Here is a 27,293-nt window from a genome sequence, read left to right on the forward strand (position 1 = left end):
GGTGTGAAAATGAATTACAAGAAATGTGGCAAGTATTTGAATTACAATTATATGCCTGTTGTCTGCAGGTTAAACAGACATTAATAGAATTTCTCTGAAAGAAAGAAAAGTGCTACAAGTGAAGTTAGCGATAATACCCGTGTATCCCATATTGCATCTATAAGCAATGTTATACTAGTCTAGTGTGGATAACAACAAGCTTGACATCCTCTCTCAGACAATAAGAACTCGGGATATATTTTGTACCTGTACAATACACAAAACATTTAAAAACAAAAAGAAAATAACATAAGGGTGTATTTATTAACATTAGAGACAAACATTACTGGTGATGATGCCCATAGCAACCAATCAGCAATTAGATTTGAATGGTCACCTAAACAGAAGCAAAGATCTGATTGGTTGTTATGGGCAACATCATCGGTAATGTTTGTCTCTAGTTTTAATAAATACAGCCTATAGTATCATATACATATACAAGTTTGGGGTACTCTGTTTGTTGCCACTTACATTAATGAAGCTGAATCCTTTTCACTTCCCACCTGAAGCCACACAAAGGCCAGGATATTCACCCAAAATGGCCCCCTGTGTCTAATATTCCACACTTGTGACCAATGAGACTTGCAGCAGAGGCCTCATTAGCCAAGGAACCCTGACTCTTTATGCGCAATACCTCACTGTACAGTATCTTAAAATGATTCATTTATTAAGGTCTGAAAGGAGAATCACATACACTGGGTAAAGACTAAATTCAAACATCAATTTAAATAAAGAGTGGCAGCAATAAACTTGGTACATTACAAAGCCTTTGGGGTCACTTTCTGTCCTCCAAAGCTATGGATTCAGGTTTCCAAGACCTGGGCTATTTCATTTGAAGTAAACAGATGTGCTTCACTGAGAATAATATATGCATTTATTATGAGATGATGAGTCTATATCTGGCCACATAAAATCCACTGTTCTACAGAGTTAACAGCATCCAGTGAAGTCAATCATTCCCTTTACATAGTTACATAGTTAAATTGGGTTGAAAAATGAAGTTCATCGAGTTCTACTCCTCCTAGAAAACCCCAGGACAAAAAAACCTATAGCAATCTATACATACTAACATAAATAAAATATATATATACCAACATCAACACTAATTGTAGACAATCTCTCTGCCTTCACCGTGAAAAACCACCTACGCTGCTTCAAATGGAAGCTCTGTTCCTCTAATCTAAAGGGGTGGCCTCTGGTGCTCTGATAATTTTTTAAGGAAAAAGGAACATCCCTATCTGTTTATAATCCCCTCTAATGTACTTTTTTCCATAGAAACCAACCCCAACCTTGACAGTGTAACTTATAGTTTAAATCTTCCATGCCTTTTACCAGTTTAGTTGCACATCTCTGCACTCTCTCCAGCTCATTAATATCCTTCTTAAGGACTGGAGCCCAAAACTGCACTGCATACTCAAGGTGAGGCCTTACCAGGGACCTATAAAGAGGTAAAATTATGTTTTCATCCCTTGAGTCAATGCCCTTTTTATACAAGACATTGCCTGGAATTAGACAACTTGTTATCTACAAAAATCCCCAGATCCTTCTCAGTTAAGGATCCCCCCCAACACACTACCATTTTGAGAAAGTGCTGCATTTTATTAGTGCATGCAAAACGTCCTGCATGCTCAGCGAAAAATTTGCTGACACGTCACGTTCACATCAAAAACTGTTGCGGTCTCTACTTGCCCAGTGATAAACACTGTTTTAGCAAGGTCCATGGCCTCATTTACCTCATAAGACCTTAAAAGCCATTAAGAGTAGTGATGAGCAAAATGTTTCGGCAGGCAATAGTCGCAGGCATCAAAAGAATAATCGCACGTCCAAATTGTCGCAAGTATAGTCGCAGGTGTCAAAAGAATAGTCACGCGTCAAAAGAATAGTCGCGGGCGACAATTTTTTACTACGCGACATTTTCGCCATTTTGCTAATTTTTCGCCATTTCGCAAATCTTTTGAACGATTCGTGAATTTATTGGCGAAGCGAAACGGGACAGATTCGCTTATCACTACTTAACAACCATGGGCTCCTTTAAGCAACTGAGTGGAGATCTGAAGTTTATAAAACAACTGCAAAACACTCCCAGCTCACAATTTCTATTTTCCATAATGTCATCAAGAAATGGCAGCTAAGGGGAACTGTGGCAGTCAAAGCAAGGTAAGGAAGATTGCTAATGTGCTGGCCAAAATTGCAAAGGCAAAGCCTCAAATGACTGCAAAGAAAGGTTTGGCTAACACAGTAGTGGCATTGCACCATTTTACAGTGTAGCATTGCTTGCACAAATATGATGTGTACAGAACAATCATTAGGAGAAAGCCATTCCTGCAACCTCATCACATTACGATGCCACATCCTGTACGGAATACATTGGGCTGCATAGTTTTATGTCATTTGCACAAACACTGATATATTATTTACAATGCCCTCCCGTAAGTCATTTATAAACAAGTTAAATAAAAGTGGGCTCAATAGAGAACCCTGACGGACAAAAAAGAAAATTAACAACAACCCTATATACACAATCCTGTTGCCAGTTTTCTATCCATTTATAGACGTCAGCTTAGAAAACAGTCATTCAGGGGCACTGCATCAAATCCTTTCCAATGCATAGGTACCATACCAAAGTGAGAAAATCAGAATTAGAGGGTGTATTCCATCTGGCCCTGATTCTTTGTTCACATTTATTTTGATTAAACCTTTATGTACCATATTCTGTGTCAAGCATGACTAGAATGAGCTGAGCCATCTGTTTGTTTTTGTGATTGCAATATAATGCACTGCTTCTAGCAAGGATTCCTCTAAAAACTGGAGTGTGTCCCAGCAACAAAACCCAGATGCTGATGACAGTGAAGCAAGGCAGTGTAAATAATTATGATTTAGGTATGTGTTAATAGATTTATTGAGGCAATAATATGTGGGTTCAGGAGCTGAAAATATTCTGCATATTTATGAAAAAAAATCTCTCATACTTGTATGTACTGTGCTGAAGTTCTTTAAACTTGGGACTAGTTTGCCACATTACAGTTATATTACATACTGGATTTAGGAGGCTATGTACAGTAATAAATGGTTTTAAGTTTGTTACATGTCTAGTAACCCACAGCAGGTAGCATTTACTGGCCAGCTGTTTGAAATATCTATTTAGATTATTAAAGGTTATGCACCTGCTAGACTAGTTTACCCCTTGTACACATAGGCATCAAAACTGGTGGGGACAGTGGGGTTATGGCATCCTCCAGAATTTTCCTTTCTAGTTCTAGAAGTGGGTGGTGTCAGGTGGTGGGCTGCCAGGAGGCAAGAAACTTACATTTCATTTTGCAGTCTTGTTGTCAGCCCCAATGTGCCCATTTCTGTATCTTTTACTTTGCAATCAAATTGGAAATATGCAGCTCTTGTAACTGATGATTGTATGTCAACTGCCTGTCACCTAAAATGACAGAAAATCAGTACTTTTACTTTCTCTGGGTGATTTGTCATTGGCAAGGTCACAGAAATTCTCAATAGGATAGTACAACAGAGAATTTATCAGGGACCAAAGCTTTTTTTATTTTCATTCATATTTATACTTATGTGATAAAAAAACTAATGTTTTTACAATGTGTAAACTCGGATGTGTTTACATGAGTTGCTTTACATGCAATGGCCATATGATGCAGAAGCAAGAAGTCCTCATACAAAAACCTGGACCCAATTGCTAACCTTGAGGTATGATAACAGTTAAACTTTGTGACATACTGTACCACTTCTTAATTCTGCAGTGTCTTCATTATCCATTTTAACAAAAGATACTTCCTACCCTTCCATGTGCTCTATATATATCCTGTGTGTTAATGCAATAAGCTATGTGCACTGAACGTGATCACGTATTAATATTAGCTGACACACAACTTTTTTGACGCAAACGTGTCCCTCTGCAACATTTTTCGGCCATTTTGCAAAAACAATTCGGCAATGGTCAAATGCGGAATTTCCCTGAAAATCCATACTTGGCGAAAAAATTCGCTCATCACTATTTTTGAGTTATTTGCTTTCATCTACTGACTGACATTAAAATGGTATTGTTACTTTTTATTACTTTTCTTTCTATTCAAGCCCTCTTTGTTCTTATTTCAGTCCCTCATTGAAACCACTGCCTGGTTGCTAATGTAATTTAGAGCGTAGCAACCTGATATGTGCTGAATTTCCAAACTGGAGAATTGCTGAACAAAAAGCTAAATATTTTAAAAACAACAAATAAAAAATGACCAATTGCAAATTGTCTTAGAATATTACTATGTACATCATAATAAATGTTAATTTCAAGGTGAACAACCCCTCTCTGCATCAGAACACCTGTCAGATAAGATACTGTAAAAAGTTTGAGTGGATTTTAATTATAAAAAAACCTCACAAAACTTGTTTCATTGGGCATGTGTAGATGCAAAACAGTTTCATCTGAAGAGTCACTTTGATGCCCTTTTTTCAGATCCTCGCAAATACTTAAAGGTAAACTTTTTAACAAAAATGTTCCAACACAAGTGTATCAAAGTGTATCAAAGTACAATCCTTTCACATCAAAGACACATTTGTACAGGTGTTAGCTTTAAACTGTGTTTTTACTTATTAAAAATTCATGGTTAAGAGACCGCGCGGAACTGAAAAGAAACCAGTTGGCTGTTTGATTTCTTAGTGCTTATAATTTTCCTTCAACTCACAAAAAATTTTCTATAGTCAATTAAAATAGGCCAACACACATTTTACATTTAAATAAAGAAGCTGATAACAAGATCATTAATATTATGATTACAGTCAATGTTCATCTTAATAATTTGCATGATTAAAAATGGACATATCTGATTTAAACTGATGTTTGCTCGTTCAGCCATTTATGCTTTCTTGCAAAGTAATTATATGCACCTATAAAAAGCTCTGGAAGTCAATTAAAATCAATGTTTGTAGGCACAATGGCTTGATAAAACTGGACAGGTATTCAACCATGGAAATTCAGCCTGAAAGAACATAAAATTGCACAGATAAAGGTCAGAATAGCCTAGAATATGTTCTTTGATAGCTGAGAGCTGAGTTATATTTGGAGAAGTATTTGCAGTGAGCCATACAAAGATCATCTACATCAGTGCTGCCCAACTTCTGTGGTACCGAGGGACGGAATTTTTCTGCCCTATGCTGCCCGTGTTTGCCATACTCTGCCTGCCCTACCCTGCCTGTGTGTGCCATACTCTGCCTGCCCTACCCTGCCTGTGTGTGCCATACTCTGCCTTCCCTACACTGCCTGTGTGTGCCATTCTCTGCCTGCCCTATGCTGCCTGTGTGTGCCATACTCTGTCTGCCCTACCCTGCCTGTGTGTGCCATATGTATGGCACACACAGGCAGCATACAGTGACACAATGCTGGCACTGCTCCTACAGTTTGCACAATAACTATATATTAAAAAAAACTTTATAATTGCAGTACCACCTCAGTATATCTTCTTTTATACTGTGCAGGGGTTATTTGTGGGTTTCTACTACTGTCTGAGGTGTGAACAATGTGGGTGATTACAGCCTGAGCCTGAGGTGTGAACAATGCAGGGGTTGAACAATGCAGGGATTAAAAGGTATGAACAGTACAGGGGATTACATGTTTAAACAATACGGGGGAATTACAGCCTGAATCTGAGGTGTGAACCATGCAGGGGGCCAGTCAATCTCAGTACTGATACAATTTAAAGTTTACACAGGTAAGGTAAGCCATCAAAGCAGACAGGTGGGGGGCCACACAGAGGGGCGTTGTGGGCCGCCAGTTGGACAGCACTGATCTACATGAAGTAGAGACAAAAACTTTTTTTCATAGGTGTGTAGGGTTGGAGGAAATTTTAAACTAGAAGTGGGGGGGGGGGTGCAGCAGGTAATTCTGTGGTAGACAGGATAGATGAGGTAGTGAGCACAGTAAGGGAAAATGGGGGAGGAGACTTCCTTCGGGGTACTGATAATGGCAGAGAGGCCCATAAGTTGTTTATGCGACAGTCTCACCCTGGTACCAGTATTAAATGTATGTTTACTAATGCAAGGAGTCTGACTGGTAAAATGGGAGAGCTGGAGGTACTGGCATTGGAGCGGAAATATGATGTGATTGTCATTGCTGAAACTTGGTTCCATGAGTCACATAACTGGGCAGTTAATATTGGGGGTTATACATTGTTTCAGAGGTACAGGGGCAATAGAAAAGGAGGAGGAGTGTGTCTGTTCGTTAAACAGGAATTAAAAGCAAATATTAAGGAGGAAGTGATGGGGGTAAAAGAGGGAGCTGAATCCTTATGGGTTGAGCTTCTCACAGATAGTAAAGAATCTACCAAATTAATGGTAGGGGTATGCTATAGACCCCCTAATGTAAGTGAGGAGGAGGAGGCCCAGCTCCTGTTGCAAATAGAAAAGGCTGCTAGTTTGGGGCAAGTTATAATAAAGGGGGATTTTAATTATCCTGATATTGACTGGAGCCATAGTACTGCCAGGGCAGTAAATGGGAACAAGTTTATAAACTTGCTGCATGACAACTTTATGTCACAGGTTGTTGAGGAGCCAACTAGGAACCATGCTATATTGGATCTAGTGATCTCTAATGACCCGGAACGTATAGCAAATGTGCAAGTGGTTGAACCCCTGGGTTACAGTGACCATAATGTTATTTAATTTGATGTTTGGTGCAGGAAACAAATTTACACTGGGGCAAAAAAGACAGTGAATTTTAAAAAAAAGCTAATTTTACCCCCATAAGGGCAGCGCTTCAGGGCATAGATTGGGGCATTATGTTTTCTCATAAAAACACAGAGCAGAAATTGTTGTCATTTAAAATGATATTAAATCATTACTTTTCTCAATTTATTCAATTTATAAGAAAAAGTAGAAGTGTTAAGAATCACCCTATGTGGCTTAATTCTGAGGTAAAGAAGTTAATAGGAAAAAAAGGAAAGCTTTTAAGAAATATAAGTCAGAGGGGACAGTAGCTTCGTTTAATGAATATAAACACTATAACAAGTGTTTTAAAACAGCAATCCTGAAGGCTAAGATAGAAAATGAGGAGAGAATCGCGGCAGAGGCTAAAACTAACCCCAAAACGTTTTTTAAGTATATTAATAGTAAAAAAATGCAGGTTGAGGGTGTGGCCCCATTGAGTTATAGTAACAATATGGTTACAGTGGATACAGAAAAAGCAGATGTGCTTAACCAGCTCTTTTCTTCTGTGTATACAGTAGAGGAGCCAGTGGGCCAAGTCCCACCCAATAGCTTCACTGTTGTCTCAGCTCCAACTACACAGTGGTTGACACAGGATATGGTGCTTAAAGGGTTACACAAGATAAATGTGAACAAGGCACCTGGGCCAGATGGAATACACCCTTGGGTACTGAGAGAGCTAGGGGCAGAATTACAGTGGCCTTTGTTTCTGATATTCTTAGACTCTTTTTCATCAGGTATGGTACCTAGGGATTGGAAGAAGGCGAATGTCATTCCTATATTTAAAAACAAATAAATAAGGTTGAGGAGACTGCGTCCCCACTGTCCAGCTTCTTACTCATCTCATCATAAAAAGCAATTAAATTGGTCTGACATGACATGTCCTTCAAATAGCCATGCTGATTCCTACCCATAATGCCATTCTCCAGTACATAATTTTGTAAATTTGTGATCCCTTAACAAGCTTTCAAATAACTTGCCCACCACGGATCTCAAATTTACAGGCCTATAATTGCCAGGCTGAGATCTTACTCCCTTTTTAATTATAGCAAACAAAATGAATTCTGGGAATGAATTCCAAACTCTTAAATAAATCCCATTTATATGGGTTTATCCTATAGGCTACAGCTCACCCACTGGGTTTGAAGCTGAAGCCAGGATAATAGCTGATCAGATTCCCAACAACAGACCGGTTTCACCTTTCTTGAGGCTCATCAGTGTAGTGCAGGGTTTTCTGATCAGCTTAGGTAGAGTCACCTCACCATGTGGTTCTACAAACAAATAAATGAGGTTGAGGAGACTGCCTCATACAGACAAAAGCAAACAAAAGGAATTCTGGGAATGAATTCCAAACTCTTAAAAAAATCCTATTTACATGGGTTTATCCTATAGGCTACAGCTCACCCACTGGGTTTGAAGCTGAAGCCAGGACAATAGCTGATCAGATTCCCACTAACTACACTGATGAGCCTCAAGAAAGGCGAAACCGGTCTGTAGTTGGGAATATGATCAGCTATTATCCTGGCATCAGCTTCAAACCCAGTGGGTGAGCTGTAGCCTATAGGATAAACCCATGTAAATGGGATTTATTTAAGAGTTTGGAATTCATTCCCAGAATTCATTTTGTTTGCTATATTTAAAAAGGGAGTAAGATCTCAGCCTAGCAATTATAGGCCTGTAAATTTGAGATCCGTGGTGGGCAAGTTATTTGAAAGCTTGTTAAGGGATCACAAATTTACAAAATTATGTACTGGAGAATGGCATTATGGGTAGGAATCAGCATGGCTATTTGAAGGACATGTCATGTCAGACCAATTTAATTGCTTTTTATGATGAGATGAGTAAGAAGCTGGACAGTGGGGACGCAGTAGATGTAATCTATTTGGATTTTGCCAAGAGCATTTGATACCGTTCCCCACAAACGACTTCTTTCTAAACTAAGGTCTATTGGTCTTAGTGAAGTCGTTTGCACATGGATAGAAAACTGGCTAAAGGATCGGGTACAGAGGGTGGTTGTTAATGGTACATTCTCTACTTGGAATAAGGTTCTCAGTGGGGTCCCTCAGGGTTCTGTACTGGGTCCACTTTTGTTTAACTTGTTCATAAACGACTTAGGGGAGGGTATTACAAGCAATGTATCACTGTTTGCAGATGACACAAAACTCTGCAGACCAGTCAATTCTATCCAGGATGTGGCATCCTTGCAGCAGGATTATGACCAGCTGGCAATCTGGGCGGCTAAGTGGCAGATGAGATTTAATGTAGATAAATGTAAGGTCATGCACCTGGGATGTAAAAATATGCAAGCCATTTTTACCCTTAATGGGACGGCACTAGGCAAATCCATAACGGAGAAGGACCTTGGAGTCCTTGTAGATAATAAACTTGGCTGTAGCAAGCAATGCCAGGCAGCACCTGCAAGGGCAAACAAGGTTTTGAGCTGTACTAAAAAGGGTATATATTTACGGGAGGAGGGTGTTATTCTTCCCCTTTACAGAGCGCTGGTAAGGTCCCATCTAGAATATGCTGTTCATTTTGGTCTCCAGTGCTCAAACGGGACATTATTGAATTAGAGAGGGTCCAGAAAAGGGCAACTAAGCTGGTAAAGGGTATGGAAAATCTCAGTTATGAAGAAAGACTGGCCAAGTTGGGTTTGTTTACACTGGAGAAGAGGCGCTTAAGAGGTGACATGATAACTATGTATAAATATATAAGGGGATCATATAATAACCTCTCTAATGTTTTATTTACCAGTAGGTCCTTCCAACGGACACGAGGGCACCCACTCCGTTTAGAAGAAGGGAGGTTCCATTTAAATATTCGGAAAGGATTTTTTACTGTGAGAGCTGTGAAGTTGTGGAATTCCCTCCCCGAATCAGTTGTGCTGGCTGATACATTATATAACTTTAAGAAGGGGTTGGATGGCTTCTTAGCAAGTGAGGGAATACAGGGTTATGGGAGATAGCTCTTAGTACAAGTTGATCCAGGGACTGGTCCGATTGCCATCTTGGAGTCAGGAAGGAATTTTTTCCCCTCTGCCTTCCTCTGGATCAACTAGAAGTTAGGCAGGTTATATATAGCCATTATGGTTGAACGGGATGGACGTACGTCTTTTTTCAACCTAACTTAATAATAGTGATGGGCGAAATGTTTCACCAGGCATGGATTTGCGGCGAATTCCTGCGTTTCGCCATTGGCAGATTGTTTCGCGAAACGGATAAAAAAATTTGCCGCAGACAAATCCAAAAATTTACGCAAGAATAGTCGCGTGTCCAAAAATTGTTGCAAGAATAGTCGCAGGCATCAAAAGAATAGTCGCACGTCCAAATTGTCACAAGAATAGTCGCAGGCGTCAAAAAGAATAGTCGCACGTCCAAATTGTCGCAAGAATAGTCACAGGCATCAAAAGAATAGTTGCACGTCCAAATTGTTGCAAGAATAGTCGCAGGCGACAATTTTTTTCTGCTCGACATTTTTGCTGTTTCACTATTTTCTTGCCTTTTCGCAAATCTTTTGAAACACTACATATTAATCGATCCACATTAGATGGGGTTCATGCCTCACAGAGCCACTAATATTAATATAAGATATTTGACTTATATTACTCTACATCTGTGTGCAGCATAATAATTTGAACAACAGGATAATAGTAGCTCTTGATAGAGAGAAGACATTTAATACACTATATTTGTCAAATCCCATTGGCCCTTACTAGGTTTGAGGTCTGTATCAAGGAGGAAGATGCGTTTCAAAAGTTCAATTTGCAATATTCAAGGGTATCTAGTAGAATTAAGTCTAAAACAACTGGACTTTTCTGAGTTTTTCTTGAAAACGTTTCACCACTCATCCAAGTGGCTTCTTCAGTTCAAATGACTGGTAGGGAATTCCCCGGTATTTAAACTCTTGATGGTAGTAGAGTCACAGACATCCAATCACAATGGTTCCATTGAACTTGTTCAGTTAGGTGTTAGCTGAAACTGACAGGTGTAAGAAGGTATGATCCAATCACACCTTACACCTGTCAGTTTCAGCTAACACCTAACTGAACAAGTTCAATGGAACCATTGTGATTGGATGTCTGTGACTCTACTACCATCAAGAGTTTAAATACCGGGGAATTCCCTACCAGTCATTTGAACTGAAGAAGCCACTTGGATGAGTGGTGAAACGTTTTCAAGAAAAACTCAGAAAAGTCCAGTTGTTTTAGACTTAATTCTACTAGATACTGTATATCATGACCTGGATGAATGAGAATCTTCATAGACAATATTCAAGGGGTTAAGGGAGAAAGAAAGTTGTATTCAGGCAAAAGAACAGGGCAGGCATCAATCAAGTGGTCAGTATCAAAACAGAAATTCAGAAACGATCAAAGCAAAACAGTAATTTAGGTACACACCAAGAACTCCCAGAGTAAGACCTATATGGGTCTCTGGGGTCTATTTCATGCCAAAGTGAAATGTTATGTGGGTAACTGGAGTACCAGGTACTTTATGTGCAGTCTCCAGCCAGAGTTCTGGTAGAAGGATTGCTTTCCCCACTCAAACATTTGAAACAAGACAGGGCTATCCCCTGTCACCCTTTTCACCCTGGCTACTGAACCCCTGGTAATTCTGATATGGGATCACGGGGATATACAGTAGCTGGTCTTAACCTTGGAGTCACAATTAAGAAGGTGTCATTATATGCTGATTATACCTTAATGCTTTTGTTTATTAATTACAGAACCTCCTACCTTGCCTTACAAGGAAACTTCGGGCAACCTCGGAAAACCGAAGCAAAGCGTATGCCTTCCCACTGGCGATTTAAATTGTGGTAGTGAAGTTTTATCACTGTCGACTAACCTTACAGTCTGCCACCTCCTTAAAAGGTTTGATTAGACAAATCTCAGAATTTGGACAATTTTTCAATTTATCAATGTCCATATTTATCGTTTCCCCAAATAACACTTTTTAGTGCTAAAGATTGTGTATTTAGATCAGTGATCCCCAACTAGTGACTCAGGGGCAACATGTTGCTCACCAACCCCTTGGATCTTGCTCTCAGTGCCCCCAAACCAGGTTGTTATTTTTGAATTCCTGACTTGGTGGCAAGTTTTGGTTTAATAAAAACAAGGTTTACTAACAAATAAAGCCTCCTGTAAGCTGATAGTGTGCATAGAGGCTACCTAATAGGCAATCTTAGCCCTTATTTGGCACCTCCATGAACTTTTATGATGCTTGTGTTGCTCTTCAAGTCTTTTTACATTTGACTGTGGCTCACAAGAAAGAAATGTTGGGGACCCCTGATTTAGATTATTTATTAGTCTAGCTATTTATCAAGTGTGAAAACCATAGAAAACTACGCCATCTAAAGCTGGCAAGGTCAAAGAGAAGTCAATGGGAGCACTTATTAGCACACTGTAAAATATTTATTTATTTTGAGATTTTAGAGGTTTTGGGGAGTTTTTCTGCTTCTAATTGCAAAAAGTTCTTATGAAAATGAGGACTTCAAGGTATCATATCCTTATTTGTATTTCTTCCGCATTTTTATTCATTGTACTTCTTATATTCGGATTTAAATGTGACTTTAGTTAAATTAAGGTTGAGAAAACCTCTAAAATTGCACAAACCTGAATTTTCATAAATCTGCCCCGAGTCACTTATTATGAATCAATTTTTCCTATTGATGCCCTCCCACAGAACAGTATGCTTACAACTGAACAATTGTCTGTGGTGGATATATTTAGACATTTAGGAGTCCAGGTCAACAAATACTTCAATAAGTTCTGTGAGCAAACTGATATTACACCTATCCTTGCTTAACTGGGTTCCAGGATCGGGTTTTGGCAAAACCATCCTCTATCCATCAAAGAGGGATGAGTGATCTTTTTTCCTGATACAAATTTGCAGCGAAAATCACCTTTATGTCAATGGAAAAAAATTTTTTGCGAATCTGTGGTAAAATTTAATTCAGTCAATTCTGATTTCAATGTACTGAAATTTGGTGATATTTCTGTTAAACATGAGAAAAAACACCAATTTGCTCCAATGCACTTGACATGAGAAAAGTGCAGTGAAATATGACTATTGACTCCAATACATTGGGTAAAATGTCTGCAAATTTACAATTTTTTTACATTTTTCCAAATCTGGATTCTGTTCTAAAAGGATTTTTTTGGTCAGGGGAGAGATTGTTGTGTACAACAATGTTTTTTGCCTTGAATATGCCTTGATACCTCTACCTATTTTTGACCATTGAATAACCCAGATAAGATATGCGTGAACCTCATACTGACTGGTACCATTGACTGGTACATTTTTGTGGCAAAATTCCCATTTTTATCAACAGCAAATATTTTCACAAATCCGAGCTACAATTTTGTCATGCATTTTGTTTCACTTAAAAAAAAACAAAAACATTTTTTTATTTGGAAAAAAACTGGAAAAAACAGGAAAATGCCAACAGCATTATTAGAATTTCTATATGCATTCCGTGTACAGGTATGGAACGTATTATCCAGAATACTCGGGAAATGGGGGTCTTTCCATAATTTAAAACTTTATATTTTAAGTCTAGTAAAAAAATAATTTAAACATTAAATAAACCCAATAGGTTTGTTTTGCTTCCAACAAAGATCAAGTATATCTAAGTTGGGATCAAGTACAGGTATAGGACCCGTTATCCAGAATGCTTGGGACCAAGGGTATTCCGGATAAGGGGTCTTTCTGTAATTTGGATCTCCATACCTTAAGTCTGCCAAAAAATCTATAAAACATTAATTTACCCCAATAAGATTGTTTTGCATCCAATAAGGATTAATTATATCTTAGTAGGGATCAATTACAAAGTACTGTTTTATTACTACAGAGAAAAAGGAAATCAATTTTAAAATTCTGAATTATTTTATTAAAATGGAGTCTATGGGAGATGGGCTTTCCGTAATTCGGAGCTTTCTGGATAATGGGTTTCCGGATAAGGGGTCCGATACCTGTACAAGGTACTGTTTTATTACTAGAGATAAAAAGTTTTAAAAATGTGAATTATTTGATTATAGTGGAGTCTATGGGAGTTGGCCTTCCCTTAATTCAGAACTTTCTGGATAACAGGTTTCTGAAACAATGGCATTCCTATTTTATTTTAGAAATTAATTGTAAAGAATCAAAACCCCAACAATATATGTGCTGTTCTTAGGGGCTGAATGCTAAACAAGACATGGACAATAGATTTACTAATAGTAGCCGGGCCGTTTGTATAGTCGCTGCTCCCCTTCTAAAGGGGTTGTTAACCCAAACACAAAACCTTGTTTAAATGAAGGTAAGTACAGTTGTTAAGCAATATTCCAATATAAAATATTTATAGAAAAATATAAAGACAAATGCTAACCCAGTCTGACACTGTCTTTATATATGAGTCCCTTATTTACCACTGTCATGTGGGCAAGTGCTAGAGCACTAAGGGACAGCAGCACTAGCTAGGGCCTATACACAGAGAACTTGCACTCAGGATAATTAAAACTCAAGTGTAAGATGCAGGACACGACACTCCATAGACTTGTATCTTAGGGTGTAAACTCACAGGAAACACTCAAATTCAATATAATTCTTGCCAATCCCAGGGTACACAGCTTTCTTGAATCACAAAATAACACAGAAAGAAACATAAAACAGATATTTAAAAAAAATTGAACACTGGTGCACTACAGTAATTGTACTGTGTTGTACCAGTAATTTATTGCTAATGTCAATTTTATTTCAGATTAATGATCTCCATTCTATTTGGATTTTTATTTCATGAAGGTGACTTTTTTTATTTGGAAATTGTCTTTACTACCTCTGGAAGCTTCCATCCCTGTTTAGGTATTATGTAGGCAAGGTCACTCCTGTGTATTGAACAGGTCATAAATTTCAAGTGCTTTTCAACAACAAGAGTCTAGTAATTCGTGCCTTGGGAGCTTTCAGCCAAAGCTGTCTTACATAACAGTTTTACTTTAAGTCCATTGTTTAATGATTATGTAAAGGCAAACTTCAACCATTATTCTAGTGCTACATTGTTTTTTTTTTCCCTCGTCAAAATTCAATTAATATTCTGCTAAAATATTTGTTGCTTGAAATTAAGCAAAAGTCTGCAAAGGACTGTGATAATGGTATGAAATATGATCATGATATTCTGGTAGCTGACACAACATTAATTAGAAGTGAATCTATTACAGAATATGATAATAAAGTGCTTGTCTTTGTACTATTGTTGGAACTGCTTACAGAAAAAAAATGAAAGTACTTTTAAATTTCTGTAGTCTTGGAAATGCAAATTAGGTGAAAAAATATTTTGTACAGTTTTTTCCCCTCAAATCTATGTACAAAAGTAGCATGGTTAAACTCAAACAGGGAAATAAATATAAATACTTTGGTCAAAAAGCTGTTTTTTGGAGTGACTAACTTTAAGAGGTTACATTTTTTTTTGTTTTAATCATGTCCCCTCGCAAGCGCCTCTTTTCCAGAGAAAACAACCCCAACCTCGACAGTCTAACCTCATAGCTTAAATCTTCCATCCCCTTTTCCAGTTTAGTTGCACGTCGCTACACACTCTCTCCAAAAGGACAGTGAACATATATTTGTTATTTTAAAGGGGTTGTTAAACCTTTAGTTAACCTTTAGTATGTTGTAGAAAGTGCTATTCTGAAAGAATTTGCAATTGGTCTTTATTTTTTCTATTGTCGTTTTTGAATGATATAATGTTTTGTTCAACAGCTCTCCAGTTTGGAATTTTGCAGCTAGGGGCCAAATGACATTACTAACCAGGCAGTGGTTTAAATGAGAAACTAAAATATGAGTAGGAGTGGGCCTGAATAGAAAGATAAGTAATAAAAAAGCAAAAATTATTAAATTGTAGCCGCAAAGAGCAATAGTTTTTTGGCTGAGGGCTCAGTGACTTCCTTTTGAAAACTGGAAAGAGTCAGAAGAGCAAAGCAAATAATTTAAAAATGATGAAAAATAAAACCATTTGAAAAGTTGCTAAGAACATTAAGTTAAAGGTGAACCATCCCTTTTAGAGTTCTGACAATGTAGGTTTCTGCATTGTTTAAATAAATAGAAAACAATGCAATCCCTAGCATGGTAAATTACTAGCTATCAAAGGATTAATGCAGGTAAATGTAATGTGAAACACTTTAGAAATGAAGATAAGTTCAATGGCAAATAACTTGAAGAATCTATTACATTTTGTATTAGTAAACGATCAACAGAGTTTAATATTAGACACAAGCTACAATGGTTTGTATTGCATAAATGGGGGTCTAGAAAAAGAAAAAATTGAGATATTGTTTTAATACTTTTCATGCATTAATTTGACATTACCAGTTTGGCACTGGCATTGAAAAAAGACATTAGGCCTTATTTACTGTCAGCAGGGCACAAGTGTTGTGCCTGCCCTAGATACTACATGCTTGTCCCACAAATTCCTGCACTCAAGAATTCCTCTTCATCATAAATAGTCTTCTTTCAGTCACTCAGGTACTGAAGTACAATAAGATAATTATTTGTGACAGTCACTGGATTTTGTATTTACAGTTCACATTTACGTTTTTTAAATGCATACTCTTACAAAACAACTGATATAAAGCAAATGTTCCTAAAATTTTGAGAAAGACATTCTGTATTTCGGAAATTAGAATGATCCTTTAAAGTGCTTTCCTTTTAAACATACTGTAGCTGTACTAAAGTTTCAATTGTGTAATAAGCCATGATCCGTTCTCTTTTCCCCCTGCAAGATATTTATGTTGTACATTTTTTTTCATGAACCATGAACTATATAACTACACCGCTGAGGTTTTCAAGTGTCTAATAAATATTGTTAAGTACTCCACAGAAACCATGCCACTGCTAGCTGTCTGCAATACACCATAGATATCATTTTAAAGACAAGGACATTTGTAAATGTGGTTTGGAAAACAAAAACCTATCTTTACAAGCAATGATTAAGACTCATGGTATGAATCATTATGACTGAAACAGATTCTACCTAATTAAATGTCACCTCAAAAGAAAATATTTGCTAGAGGGTACTGCATAGTGCTCCTGGGATATGACTGTAAATAATATACCAGCACCTTGTAGGACTACTATAGTAACAGTAACAAAATTGATTGCAGTCGTTATTGGATATCAGCAATTGCAAAGGAACATAAAGTTGATGAAATAAAACAATTAATAATGTATAAGGCATCATATATATAAATGAAAGAGAACTTTTTAATTTACGTTTGTATTTTTACTATCATAATTTCCCTTTCTAAATAACTATCTGCAATTTCCCTTTCTATTTTCTGCTTTATAAGATGTCTAGGTTCATTATACTTCTATGTTTTACTTTTTATATATATTATTTAACTGTCATAGGCAAATTTGTTCTGCTTCAACTAACCATTCTGATCCATCTTGATCATCTACATATTTTAAGATCTCTCTGTACCACCTTGGTGTTAAAGCAGTAAAACAAACTATTATTTTTTCAGTCATTGCTATTCCATTGAACCTTGGGAGACTACTTTTGTTTTAAAGGTGAACTATTCCCCACTGTATTCAACATGAGATCAGTTAACACTTTTTGCCAATTATTTTAATCACAAAAAATCTATGGTTTTTGTTACCCCTTAAGCTAAACAGGGCAAATGAAAAAATTGAAGCTACTCAATGTTTGTTCCTTGCAAGGTAGACAATTAAGAAATCAGTTTAGTTGTGGTTTCAAAAATCTCTAAAGCCACAAAAATCAGAATGTTAATAAATCTATCTCTTAGATTCCCCTTATACAAATAATCCCCCAGCATAAATGTCTTCTGTAAACCAAAACAGTCATAACAAAGGGGTAAAAAAAAGAAGGTTGTATACTGGTGATTAATGATGAGCAAATTTTTTCACCAGGCATGGATTTGCAGTGAATTTCCACATTTCGCCATTGCCAAATTGTTTAGCGAAACTTCCTTGAAAATTTGCATGGAAAAATTGGACGCGGTCATCTAAAAAAGGGCACGTGAACATGGGGCGCGGTTACGTGCGGGCAACAAAAAAAAGACATGGGCGACCAAAAAGATGTGGGCGACAAAATAGATGCGGGTGACAAAAAAGACACGGGTGACAAAAAAAAATGTGTGACAAATGAGTTTCGCAAATTTTCTTGCTGTTTCGTGAATTTGGGGACAAATTAGCTTCTTTTTGTCTGTTTGCCCTGTTTAGTTCAAGAAATAAATAAAAATATAGCTTTTATATGAATAGGCAAAACGTATGTTCAGCACAATTCCTGTTCATTGAGCTGTCATAGATTATTACAGATAAATTGGTTGATAACAAGAAGAGAGAAGATGGGATTTTTTATGTTTTTCCCAGTATAATAACATTTAAATCTGACCCAGCTTCCTCCAGTCTGCCTTAAGTCTCATTTGCATTACAGACTTTTATGTTTTGTTCAGAATGAATCATTCAACTTGGTGGATCCATGCACATTTTGCAAATAGATTAAATGCCCACTTTTAGTGGGTTAACTGGTGCTGCATTCAATCTAAGCAAACAATCATATTCATGTTCAAATTCACCACTCTTGACACATACAGGCATAGTATGTACACTTTCTTTTTATGTGACTAGTCAGTTGTACAATTCATTGATATAGTTACTTTTTTCATCCATATGAGATCCATTTGAATTATCATCTGAATTATGTAAATTATATAATGTCAGGCTGTCTGAATATGATTTTCATGAAGCAAAAACTATATGTAGTACTCTCTGAATATGTCCCTATACAAACAATACCTTTCCAAAAGCTACATTATTATCATGGTGAACAAATAAATAGCCTACCTACACTCTGCATATTAAAGATATTTGACAAAAGCAATCATCATTTTCAAATACTCTAACAAGAAAGCTGATGGAACAGTGTGCTGAAATTGGGACATAATACTGTACAGATAGAGAAATCGCAATCATTTACCAGTCATTTACCAGTATTGTGTGTTTGGCAATTACACAATTACACATTCCTGTGATGTAGCTCAAATGCAAGAATTTCTTGAATATGCAGCTGTAGAGTACATGTTATTGGAACTTCATGTGACTGGGTACCTTTAAAATGTAGTGGAAAGACATGCTACTGCTTCATTCAGAAAAAGAGTCATGTGGTTGGCAGGCAATGGGCAGAAGTGTGCCATTTAACTAATTTCTCCATGCCTGTTTGCAACAACCCATGCTCCATGTATTCAATTCATTAGGCATGATGATACCAGAAAAAAAGGATAGCACACTTGTGTAGTTAGTCCTACCTCTGTGATGTTTTCTTGTATTTCCTCCTAAAAGAAAAAATCAAGAGATGAACACAGAGATAAACTCTGTTTTGATAGGATGGATATGATTATTAGGTAATCAAATTTAATGGCAGTTTGGGGTATGTATTGCACTAAAAATAGACAAATGAGAATCAGTCATTAATTATTTTTATACTTGCAGTACTCATGGCAGTGCCACTGGTCATAAGTCGGCAACACATGTAATTATCTGTGTAAAAATGTATATGTTAAAATATGTAAGATGTGTAACTATGTGGACATCCAGCAAGCAAGTTCAATACTCTCTCTTGATTTTAGCATCAAACTCCATAAAATCTGTATACCTTTTTGTCCATGAATCAAATTTGTTTACATAAGTGGCTGGCCTGCCTACTCATTTAACAGCCCACATAAATATTCATTAAAATAATTTTTTTAAATATTTCCATCTTCATAAATAATTCAAGAAATAATCATAAGCATTTTTTTCCAAATAAACAGTATGCTGGGAAACTGCTAAAGGAGGCACCACACTATCAATATCATTAAAAATATATTTCAATCTGAAGTATCCAGGAGCTTGCATACAGTTCACTGCAGGTATAAGATTTAGCAAAAATCTGGTACCAGGTATGGAACCCGTTATCCAGAATGCTTGGGACCAAGGGTATTCTGGATAAGGGGTCTTTCCGTAATTTGGATCTCCATACCTAAAGTTTACTAAAAAATCAATAAAACATTAATTAAATCCAGTGGGATTGTTTTGCATCCAATGAGGATTATTTAGATTTTAGTTGGGATCAATTACAAGGTACTGTTTTATTACTACAGAGAAAAAGGAAATCGGTTTTAAAATTCTGAATTATTTGATCAAAATGGAGTCTATGGGAGACAGGCTTTCCGTAATTCAGAGCTTTCTGGATAACGGGTTTCCAGATAAGGGATCCCATACTTTACTGGTGGTATCTATCATGGGGTGTCTCCCTATATTACCCAGTATATACCAATTGGGCTTAACCAACCCACAGTGGATGAGCTCTTACCCATCTCATGGAAGACCACACTTGCTGTCTCATTTCCTGTCTACAGGACATATTATGCATATTAATTTTTAATAAACTATTGGGGGATATCATTTTCTAATAATTTTATAGCTAGTGTGACAAAAAGGGTTGTGTGGGAATGGTCTGTTTGATGGCAGATATATAGCACCCAGGCTGAGGTACTGGCTCCTTTAAATCTCCAGGGCAAGATATGCTAGTGCCCTGGAGCATGGCTAGACAACACTGAAGCCAAATAGGCAACACACTTAAGGGCTGTCTGGGTGTGCAGCAGGAGTTTAGTTACTGAGAGAGGCTGTGAGGGGTAGACTGGACTGAATGCAAACTTCCCCTGATTCTGGAACCCCAGAGAAAGATTGACGGGCATTGGCAGCGAGGATTTGGTTATACCATTCATTGAAACCACACACTAGTGATATTTTGTTTTGTTGAACTTTTGTCCCATTTCAAACTGTGCTGTGATGTATAATTTTGCTATGGAAAATAAAGCACAGACAGGAGCCTGATAATTTTTGTTGCAAACCAGAGTTGCCTGCGTCATCTGTGAAATCCAGATTCCCATCCACTACCGGCAGCTACCAGCTAAATACCCACACTAGGCTATAGGTAATTTTTAAATTCATGTATAGGATCTAAAATCAGGAAACTCATTATCCAGAAAGTCCTGAATTACAGGAACGCCAATAATCCATAGACCCCATTTTAATTAAATAATTCAATTTTTTTTAATTATTTATTTTCCTCTGTAATAATAAAACAGTATATTCTACTTGATACTAACTAAGATATAATTAATCCTTATTGGAGACAAAACAAACCTATTGGGTTTAGATAATTATTTTTTAGTATAATTATTTTTCAGGTATACAGATGCAAATTCTAATAACAGTTCCCATACCCCTATTTTAATGAATATTTTTTAGGGTGAGTAGGCTGGCAAGCCATTTTTTTTACAGTATATCAATAAATTTGATTGATGGAATTAAAGGTATAGTGATTATATAGGTATAGGTAAAGGATAATGATTTTAAATCTTCATTGTTTTGTGCAGTTTATGATTTTAGATAATACTGAAATTTCTATTGTCTAGTCTAAATACACCAGTTGCCTTAACTGTATAAAAATGTAATAGTGTAATAAAGTTTTTTATATAAATTCAGCAGTTAAAACTGCCACCACTCTTGCCATATTCTACTTGTAATGGTTCTTTATAACCAAAGCAAAACAGATGACAAGTTGATATGAACATTTTTTAGATGAACATCTTTTTTTAATAAAAATTGTGGCATGATACATTAACACTTATTTCCAGCATGTGAAAGTCATTCCATTTATTTTTTTCTTTAACAGAGCAACTTATCAGAGCATTTTTGTCACTTGAATGGCTGAAATACATATTAACGCACAATAGATCCACAAAAGAATGCATAATGGCATGTTATTTATAAAATGCTGATTCTATGATGAATTGTTCAGAAAAAGTGTCATATACATGATCTATATTAATATTTAATGTAAAAAATATGCAGCATTAGCCTAAGACATTTTTCTGTCCCAACCTAAAAAAAAAAGATTTTCTATGATCAAAACAATAGGTAAAAGCATGAAAAGCAGAATTTCTAGAGAGAACAAAGGGTCTACTTCCCCTTTAACAAGAACAAAGAAGGAAATATATTTGTAAAATGTGAAAAGAAAGAAGTCTCTATCTACATTTATGCTATCATATATTGCTAACCTGATGCTATTATATACTGCATACTGGTCCTCTCTCCAATTTTAATTGAGCGTTTATAATAAGAATATATCTCCTTCAGATAAATCAGCTTCCCTCTGGTTAGGTCATAATACAGAAAAATATATTTTAATAGACAAGGGAATTCACTTGGCAAATGTGTTTCCAATCAAATTCTTGATTGGTGCCATTATTTCCACACCTGCGATCTCTATAAAAGAATGCTGATAATATGCAGACAATCTTTCTGATTTGGCATATGGGTTTTAACGCCTTAACTATCCTGATATATTAGCAAATGTAAACAGAGTCACAGCTGCTTCATATTAGAGCCTGCTTGGTCATTCCCTGCAGTGACAATATTGAAAGTAGGAATCTCATTTACCATCAGCATGCAGTCTGTATGTAAGAATAAAAGGCAAATATTAGCATGATGAGCATTAGTGATGAGCGAATCTGTCCCATTTTGCTTCGCCAAAAAGTTTGCAAAATGGCAAAAAATGTTGAGTGTCAAAAAGAATAGCTGTGCGCAACAATTTTTTGACAAGGGCGAAATTATTTTGTTCTGTGGTGAACGTTTCGTGAAAAAGTGCGGAAATTTGCCGCAAATCCATGCTTGCCAAAAAATTTCGCCCCTCACTAATATCACTGAGCAGCAAAAAACTTTTTATTCTATTAGAATAGAGTAATAGTTAAACTTAGAACTGACTTCATTTCATAAGGAATGTCATATTACAACACACCTGAAATTCATATATAAATCTACAGAACACAATAGGTAAAATATACAGTATGTACAAAGCTTGTGGTTTATAGTTCTTGTTTTTACTAGTCAAAACAATTTATGATTTTATACATTTTTCAATTTATGATAAAGTGCCACTTGTAAAGTTGATACCCATGACTGGCACACTCCTAGCCTGGAAAGGGGATTGCAAAGCCACATGTGAATGCGATGAACACTTCTTCATAGTTACTTTTAATTGTATGGTTATTTTTGCTGTCTAGCTAACTTTACAATATTGATTTACTGAGAATATTTAGGTACCTGCATATACACTTTTGATTACAGTGCAATATTGGCAAGCACAGCAGCAAAGTGACTGACATACCGCTTGTTGGCAGGATTCCCAAAGGAGAATCCCCTTCCATCTGTAGTTATATTTGAGCCACAAATTGTAAGAGCTAAGACATGCCGAGGTTAAGTTTATGGAAGATTTTAGGCCCATTTCAGCAGTGTGTTTTAGATATTTTATGCAGTGTGAACACATTACATTTCTTCTGAAGACATCATGTAATACTCTTATGCCACAAATATAAAACACACACTTTCAGTGGGTCAGTTGAACACTGCATCCCCCCTGAGCAAGTTGCGATTAAGCCCTCTGAATATGTTCGTAGGGTATAGCATACTGCACAAACTTTGTGCTGCTGTTAGTTACCTGAGCTTATGAACTGACCCAAAATATACTGTATATATAGAATAAGTCACAATATAAGGCTGACAGATAGATAGATAGATAGATGGAGATTCATTTTATAGCATTGCGAGTCCTTCAAGGTGAATGGTCTTTTCAGGAATTGCTATTTTTTCCTATACCTATAAGATGATGTTGAACACCACTTAATGAGAGATGGAGTACTGTTCGGCTGCTTCAGCTCTTTCAGCAAGCAATGTAATAGCACGGATGAAAAAGCTCAACTGGAACCTCTGAACCAAAACATAGGAAATGAGATGTGAAAAGCATTTAGTGTATCATCTGACCTCTTATAGTCCAGAGCTGCACATCTTTTTTTTAACATTTCAATAGAAGATAGAAAGGGCATCATTGAGTTGCAAACCTCTATACGTATCCAAAAGAAGCAATAGTGGAAAGACAATAAAGAAGTACTTTCAAGAAAAGGGGCAGTATACATTTCAGTATGTTACAGAATGTCAAATTCTGCAACTTTTTTAGCCTTTTTAGTTCTCAGGTCCTCTCCTATTCATATTTCAGTCTCCCAAGCAATACACTACCTGGTTGATAGGGGAAATTGAAAACTAGCAACCAGATGGCTGCTAAAATTTCAAACTAGAGAGCTGCTGAAAAAAAACCTAAATGATTCAGGAATCATAAAAATAAAAAAAATTGAATTTTTGCAAATTGTCTCAGAACATCACTGTTGTAGGGAGGTAGTGCTGGGTCCCTGCACTTTCCACCCTTCTTCAGTGGTCCCCTGTAGTGGAGCAGGCACTGAGCCTTTGTTCTAATGGAAACTGTTGTCAGCTACTGCCTAGCAAGCAGCTAAACACCAACCCCAGGGCTTCAGGAACTTGCAAAGCAGCCTGGGAGGAGCCAGAAGTGGCATACAAATGTGACTGCCCAGAATCCCATGTTGTTAGTCTTTTTACATATGGAATATTTCAAAGGCTGCCCAGCTGTAGCTGAACACAGCTGTTCCCAAATGTTCCAGTGACCAGCAAAAGCAGTGCCCAACCCTTACAGCTCTGCATGTCTGTGTTTTACCCTAAAATTTATATTAATTCTGCAGCATAAGAACTGACTTTGGGGTGACTATTAACTCATAAAATGGGCTAAAGGACCATGTTAAGATTCACAAAGACTGTTCTTAGTCATTCTTGTCTTTATTTCTCTAGTTAGTGAGACATCTTATCCTGGCGATGTTAGATAATGAGGCCCTTATTGAAACTTTGCAATGAATCTTTCCAGTATTACTTTTCCTTTTAATTTTAGATAAATAGGTATCACTTTTATTAGAGACTGTGTCTATGTTATAATTGCACCTGTAGGTGCATTCCCAGATCCCACTTTATTTCTGGCATTGTGATAACGAGTATCAGGTACCCAGTGTCTCCCCATACCACATCAGAGTGACGCAGCCTATGCCTAAAGGAGCAGTGTAACACTGAAAGGGTGTTAGAAGGATTACACTGTCTACATCATACTTAAAGGGAATGTATATCTACACAACCATAAGTAAGTAAACATTCTATTTATAATGTAGAAACTTGGTAAAACCATGGACATCAAAGCAAAAAAATCACAATTGTTTCACTGCCAACATTTGTCTTCTGTCTAATTTTTACAAACTGTGAATCACTGTATCTGAGGTAAGGAACTTAGAGGGCATTTAAAGCCTATATCTGATCTGAGAAGAACTGAGCATGCCCAGTAGCCATCAGCCAAAGTCAATTCCTGAGCGAGGGGGCCAAGTGAGGAGAAGAAGGAAGTGATTAAGGAGTTGCTGCAGCCTTACTATTAACTTTTGAACAACAAAAGTGGCGGGTATTGAAAGATTTGAAAGAGGCTGTTAACTGATTACATTTTTGTGAGGGGGTGGGGGGGTTTACATGTTCTCTAAACAGTATTTTAACAATATCTTATTTACAGGTTTGGTAAGGCACTTTGCATGCCAGGGGTCTAGTAAATTTAAGACCGCTTAAATTTCCAAAAAAATTACAAATATTGGGGCAGACCATATTGTTTGTCATTGTCTTTATGGCTTTTTGGGGCAAATTTGCCCAGTGTTGATCAATGACCTGATGCAAATGAGACCCTGCTTGTATACGGTTATAAATTGTGCTAGTGCTGGGGTCAATTTTGACCCCTACCAGAGATATTTAGTGAGTTTAGTGGTTCTGTTTCATCACTGCAGTCACTGCAAATCTAGATGCAAGTTACAATCACTGGGGGGTGCCAAAAGTTAGTGCTAAAAGTTAGTCTTTTTACTCTATTGCACATGTGCACACTCACGGAGAAAGAAGCAGCAGGAAGAAAATTGCTCGGTGGTGCTCGCTGGATGGCAGTGCAGTTTCCTGCTAACAGGAGCACAAGCCCTGGGTATCAGGTAAGTTTATAGAATCACTGGGGGATGCCTAACTTTTGGAACCCCCAGCAATTTTGGCTTTACTTCTCCATTAAAATGTGGGATCTATAATGTTTTTCACTTTTTGTTTTTCTGTTTCCAGGGCTGCCATATCTAGTAAAAAAGTGTTCACTGCATAACAATTTGAAGCTGAAGAAGTGTACCTTTTGCTAACCTTATGTTTTGCTTGCCTAACTTGTTTTACATGATTAATGCAGTTAGTGGCTCAACTAGGCAATTTTAGTGCTTCTTCCCATTATGATGTCACACTGAGCTTGTAATTCTTGTTTTCATTTAAATAATTGCAAAGATTTAACTTGTTTGTATTCCTTATTTAATAACCCTTATTATTGCTGTTAAAACTATTCAGAAAACACTTATATGAGCAAAGGCCTCAGCTTTATTGTACTATACTGTATGTCTTAATTGGAGATAAAGGAAAAACTTCTTGTGAATATGTAATTTTTTGGAATTTTTGAAATTTAGATCAAATATAGCTCCAGTCTGAAGAGGTCTTTTTAACCCCAGGGAGTAACACTTTTGGCAATAATTTAATAAGACAATGTGTTGCATATTGGCAGCAAGGCAGTGTTAGAAAAGAAATGCTTTAATATGAGGTCAATCCATTAATAGTAGCTTAACATCTTAACTGTGTCGGCAGTGATCTTTCATGCAGTTAGTCGCAGGTTTAAATTAAAGGAGATAACAACCTGTTCACGGGTGTTGCTCTTGGTCTTTAAAAACGGATGAGAAAATTCATTTTATCTTATCTTATCCTGGCAAAATTGTGTTTGAGGCTGGACACATTGGGGGTTATGAAACAAAAGTCAAACAGTTCTAGTTTACTGATAGCTGACCAGTAAATGTTACTTGCTTCTTTGTTCTATGGATTACTAGACACAGGGCAAAAGTTTGTATTACTGCAATCTTTTAGTGAAACCCACAGATTTAAACAACAGCTTCGCTGGCTCATAGTGCATATTAAAAAAAAAATTGTTTTAATTCTGCTTTTAACTAATCACCAGAATATACAACATGCTTGTTGGGGGAGAAATCATCTGTGTGTGTCAGCCCAATTGACAGCTTAATATGTCTGTCCTCATTAGGTATGCTGAAAAAACTCAGAAGGAGCATGGTGTAATGTGATAAGACTGCAGGGCAAGCAGCCTGTGGAAATGTGTGCTGGGCAAAGTGCAATATATTAAAAAAAATGGAGCAAAATTTGTACCGGCTTCTGAAGATACTGAGATTTGTGCCAGACACTGAAAAGGTGACATGTGGATGGCGCACCTATAGGCACAAGGTATTTGGGATCCCTTTATTTATTGGCTGCTCAATGGCACTGTGCCAAGCACTGGACTTTGCTTATTTGCTAGTTCAAAGTTACTCAACATTAAAGCGTTAACAGATTAAGCCTTGTGTATACAGTCATGTTACTCTGTCTTTTTGTCTATTGAACTTTCTTTTTTAGTTTTTCTTTTTTTAGTCTAAAACATGTCAATATCACAGTTCAGAAACCATTTCCTACTTTTCAGTTACTGCTACAATCACCGATGTAGAGCCTACACACTGAATAGTTCTCTCCTAGGTT

At 36.9% G+C, this 27,293-nt stretch overlaps 1 protein-coding gene across 8 annotated transcripts in view; it reads right to left on the reverse strand.

Annotated features, from left to right (window-relative positions):
- pde1c (phosphodiesterase 1C) overlaps positions 1–27,293 on the reverse strand; it is a 369,089-nt gene that overhangs the window by 135,686 nt on the left and 206,110 nt on the right. For 2 of the 8 annotated variants that reach the window (XM_031903902.1, XM_031903905.1), the window contains exon 2: positions 19,040–19,066. The exons of 5 other annotated variants lie outside the window; for them this stretch is intronic. In XM_031903902.1, the coding sequence (XP_031759762.1) occupies positions 19,040–19,066 (27 nt within the window). Of the gene's footprint in view, positions 1–3,346; positions 3,459–19,039; positions 19,067–27,293 lie in introns of those variants that run through there. One more of the 8 variants, XM_018094814.2, reaches the window with a different exon arrangement.

Source organism: Xenopus tropicalis, chromosome 6, assembly GCF_000004195.4.
Source record: "Xenopus tropicalis strain Nigerian chromosome 6, UCB_Xtro_10.0, whole genome shotgun sequence".
Taxonomy (NCBI): Eukaryota; Metazoa; Chordata; class Amphibia; order Anura; family Pipidae; genus Xenopus; species Xenopus tropicalis.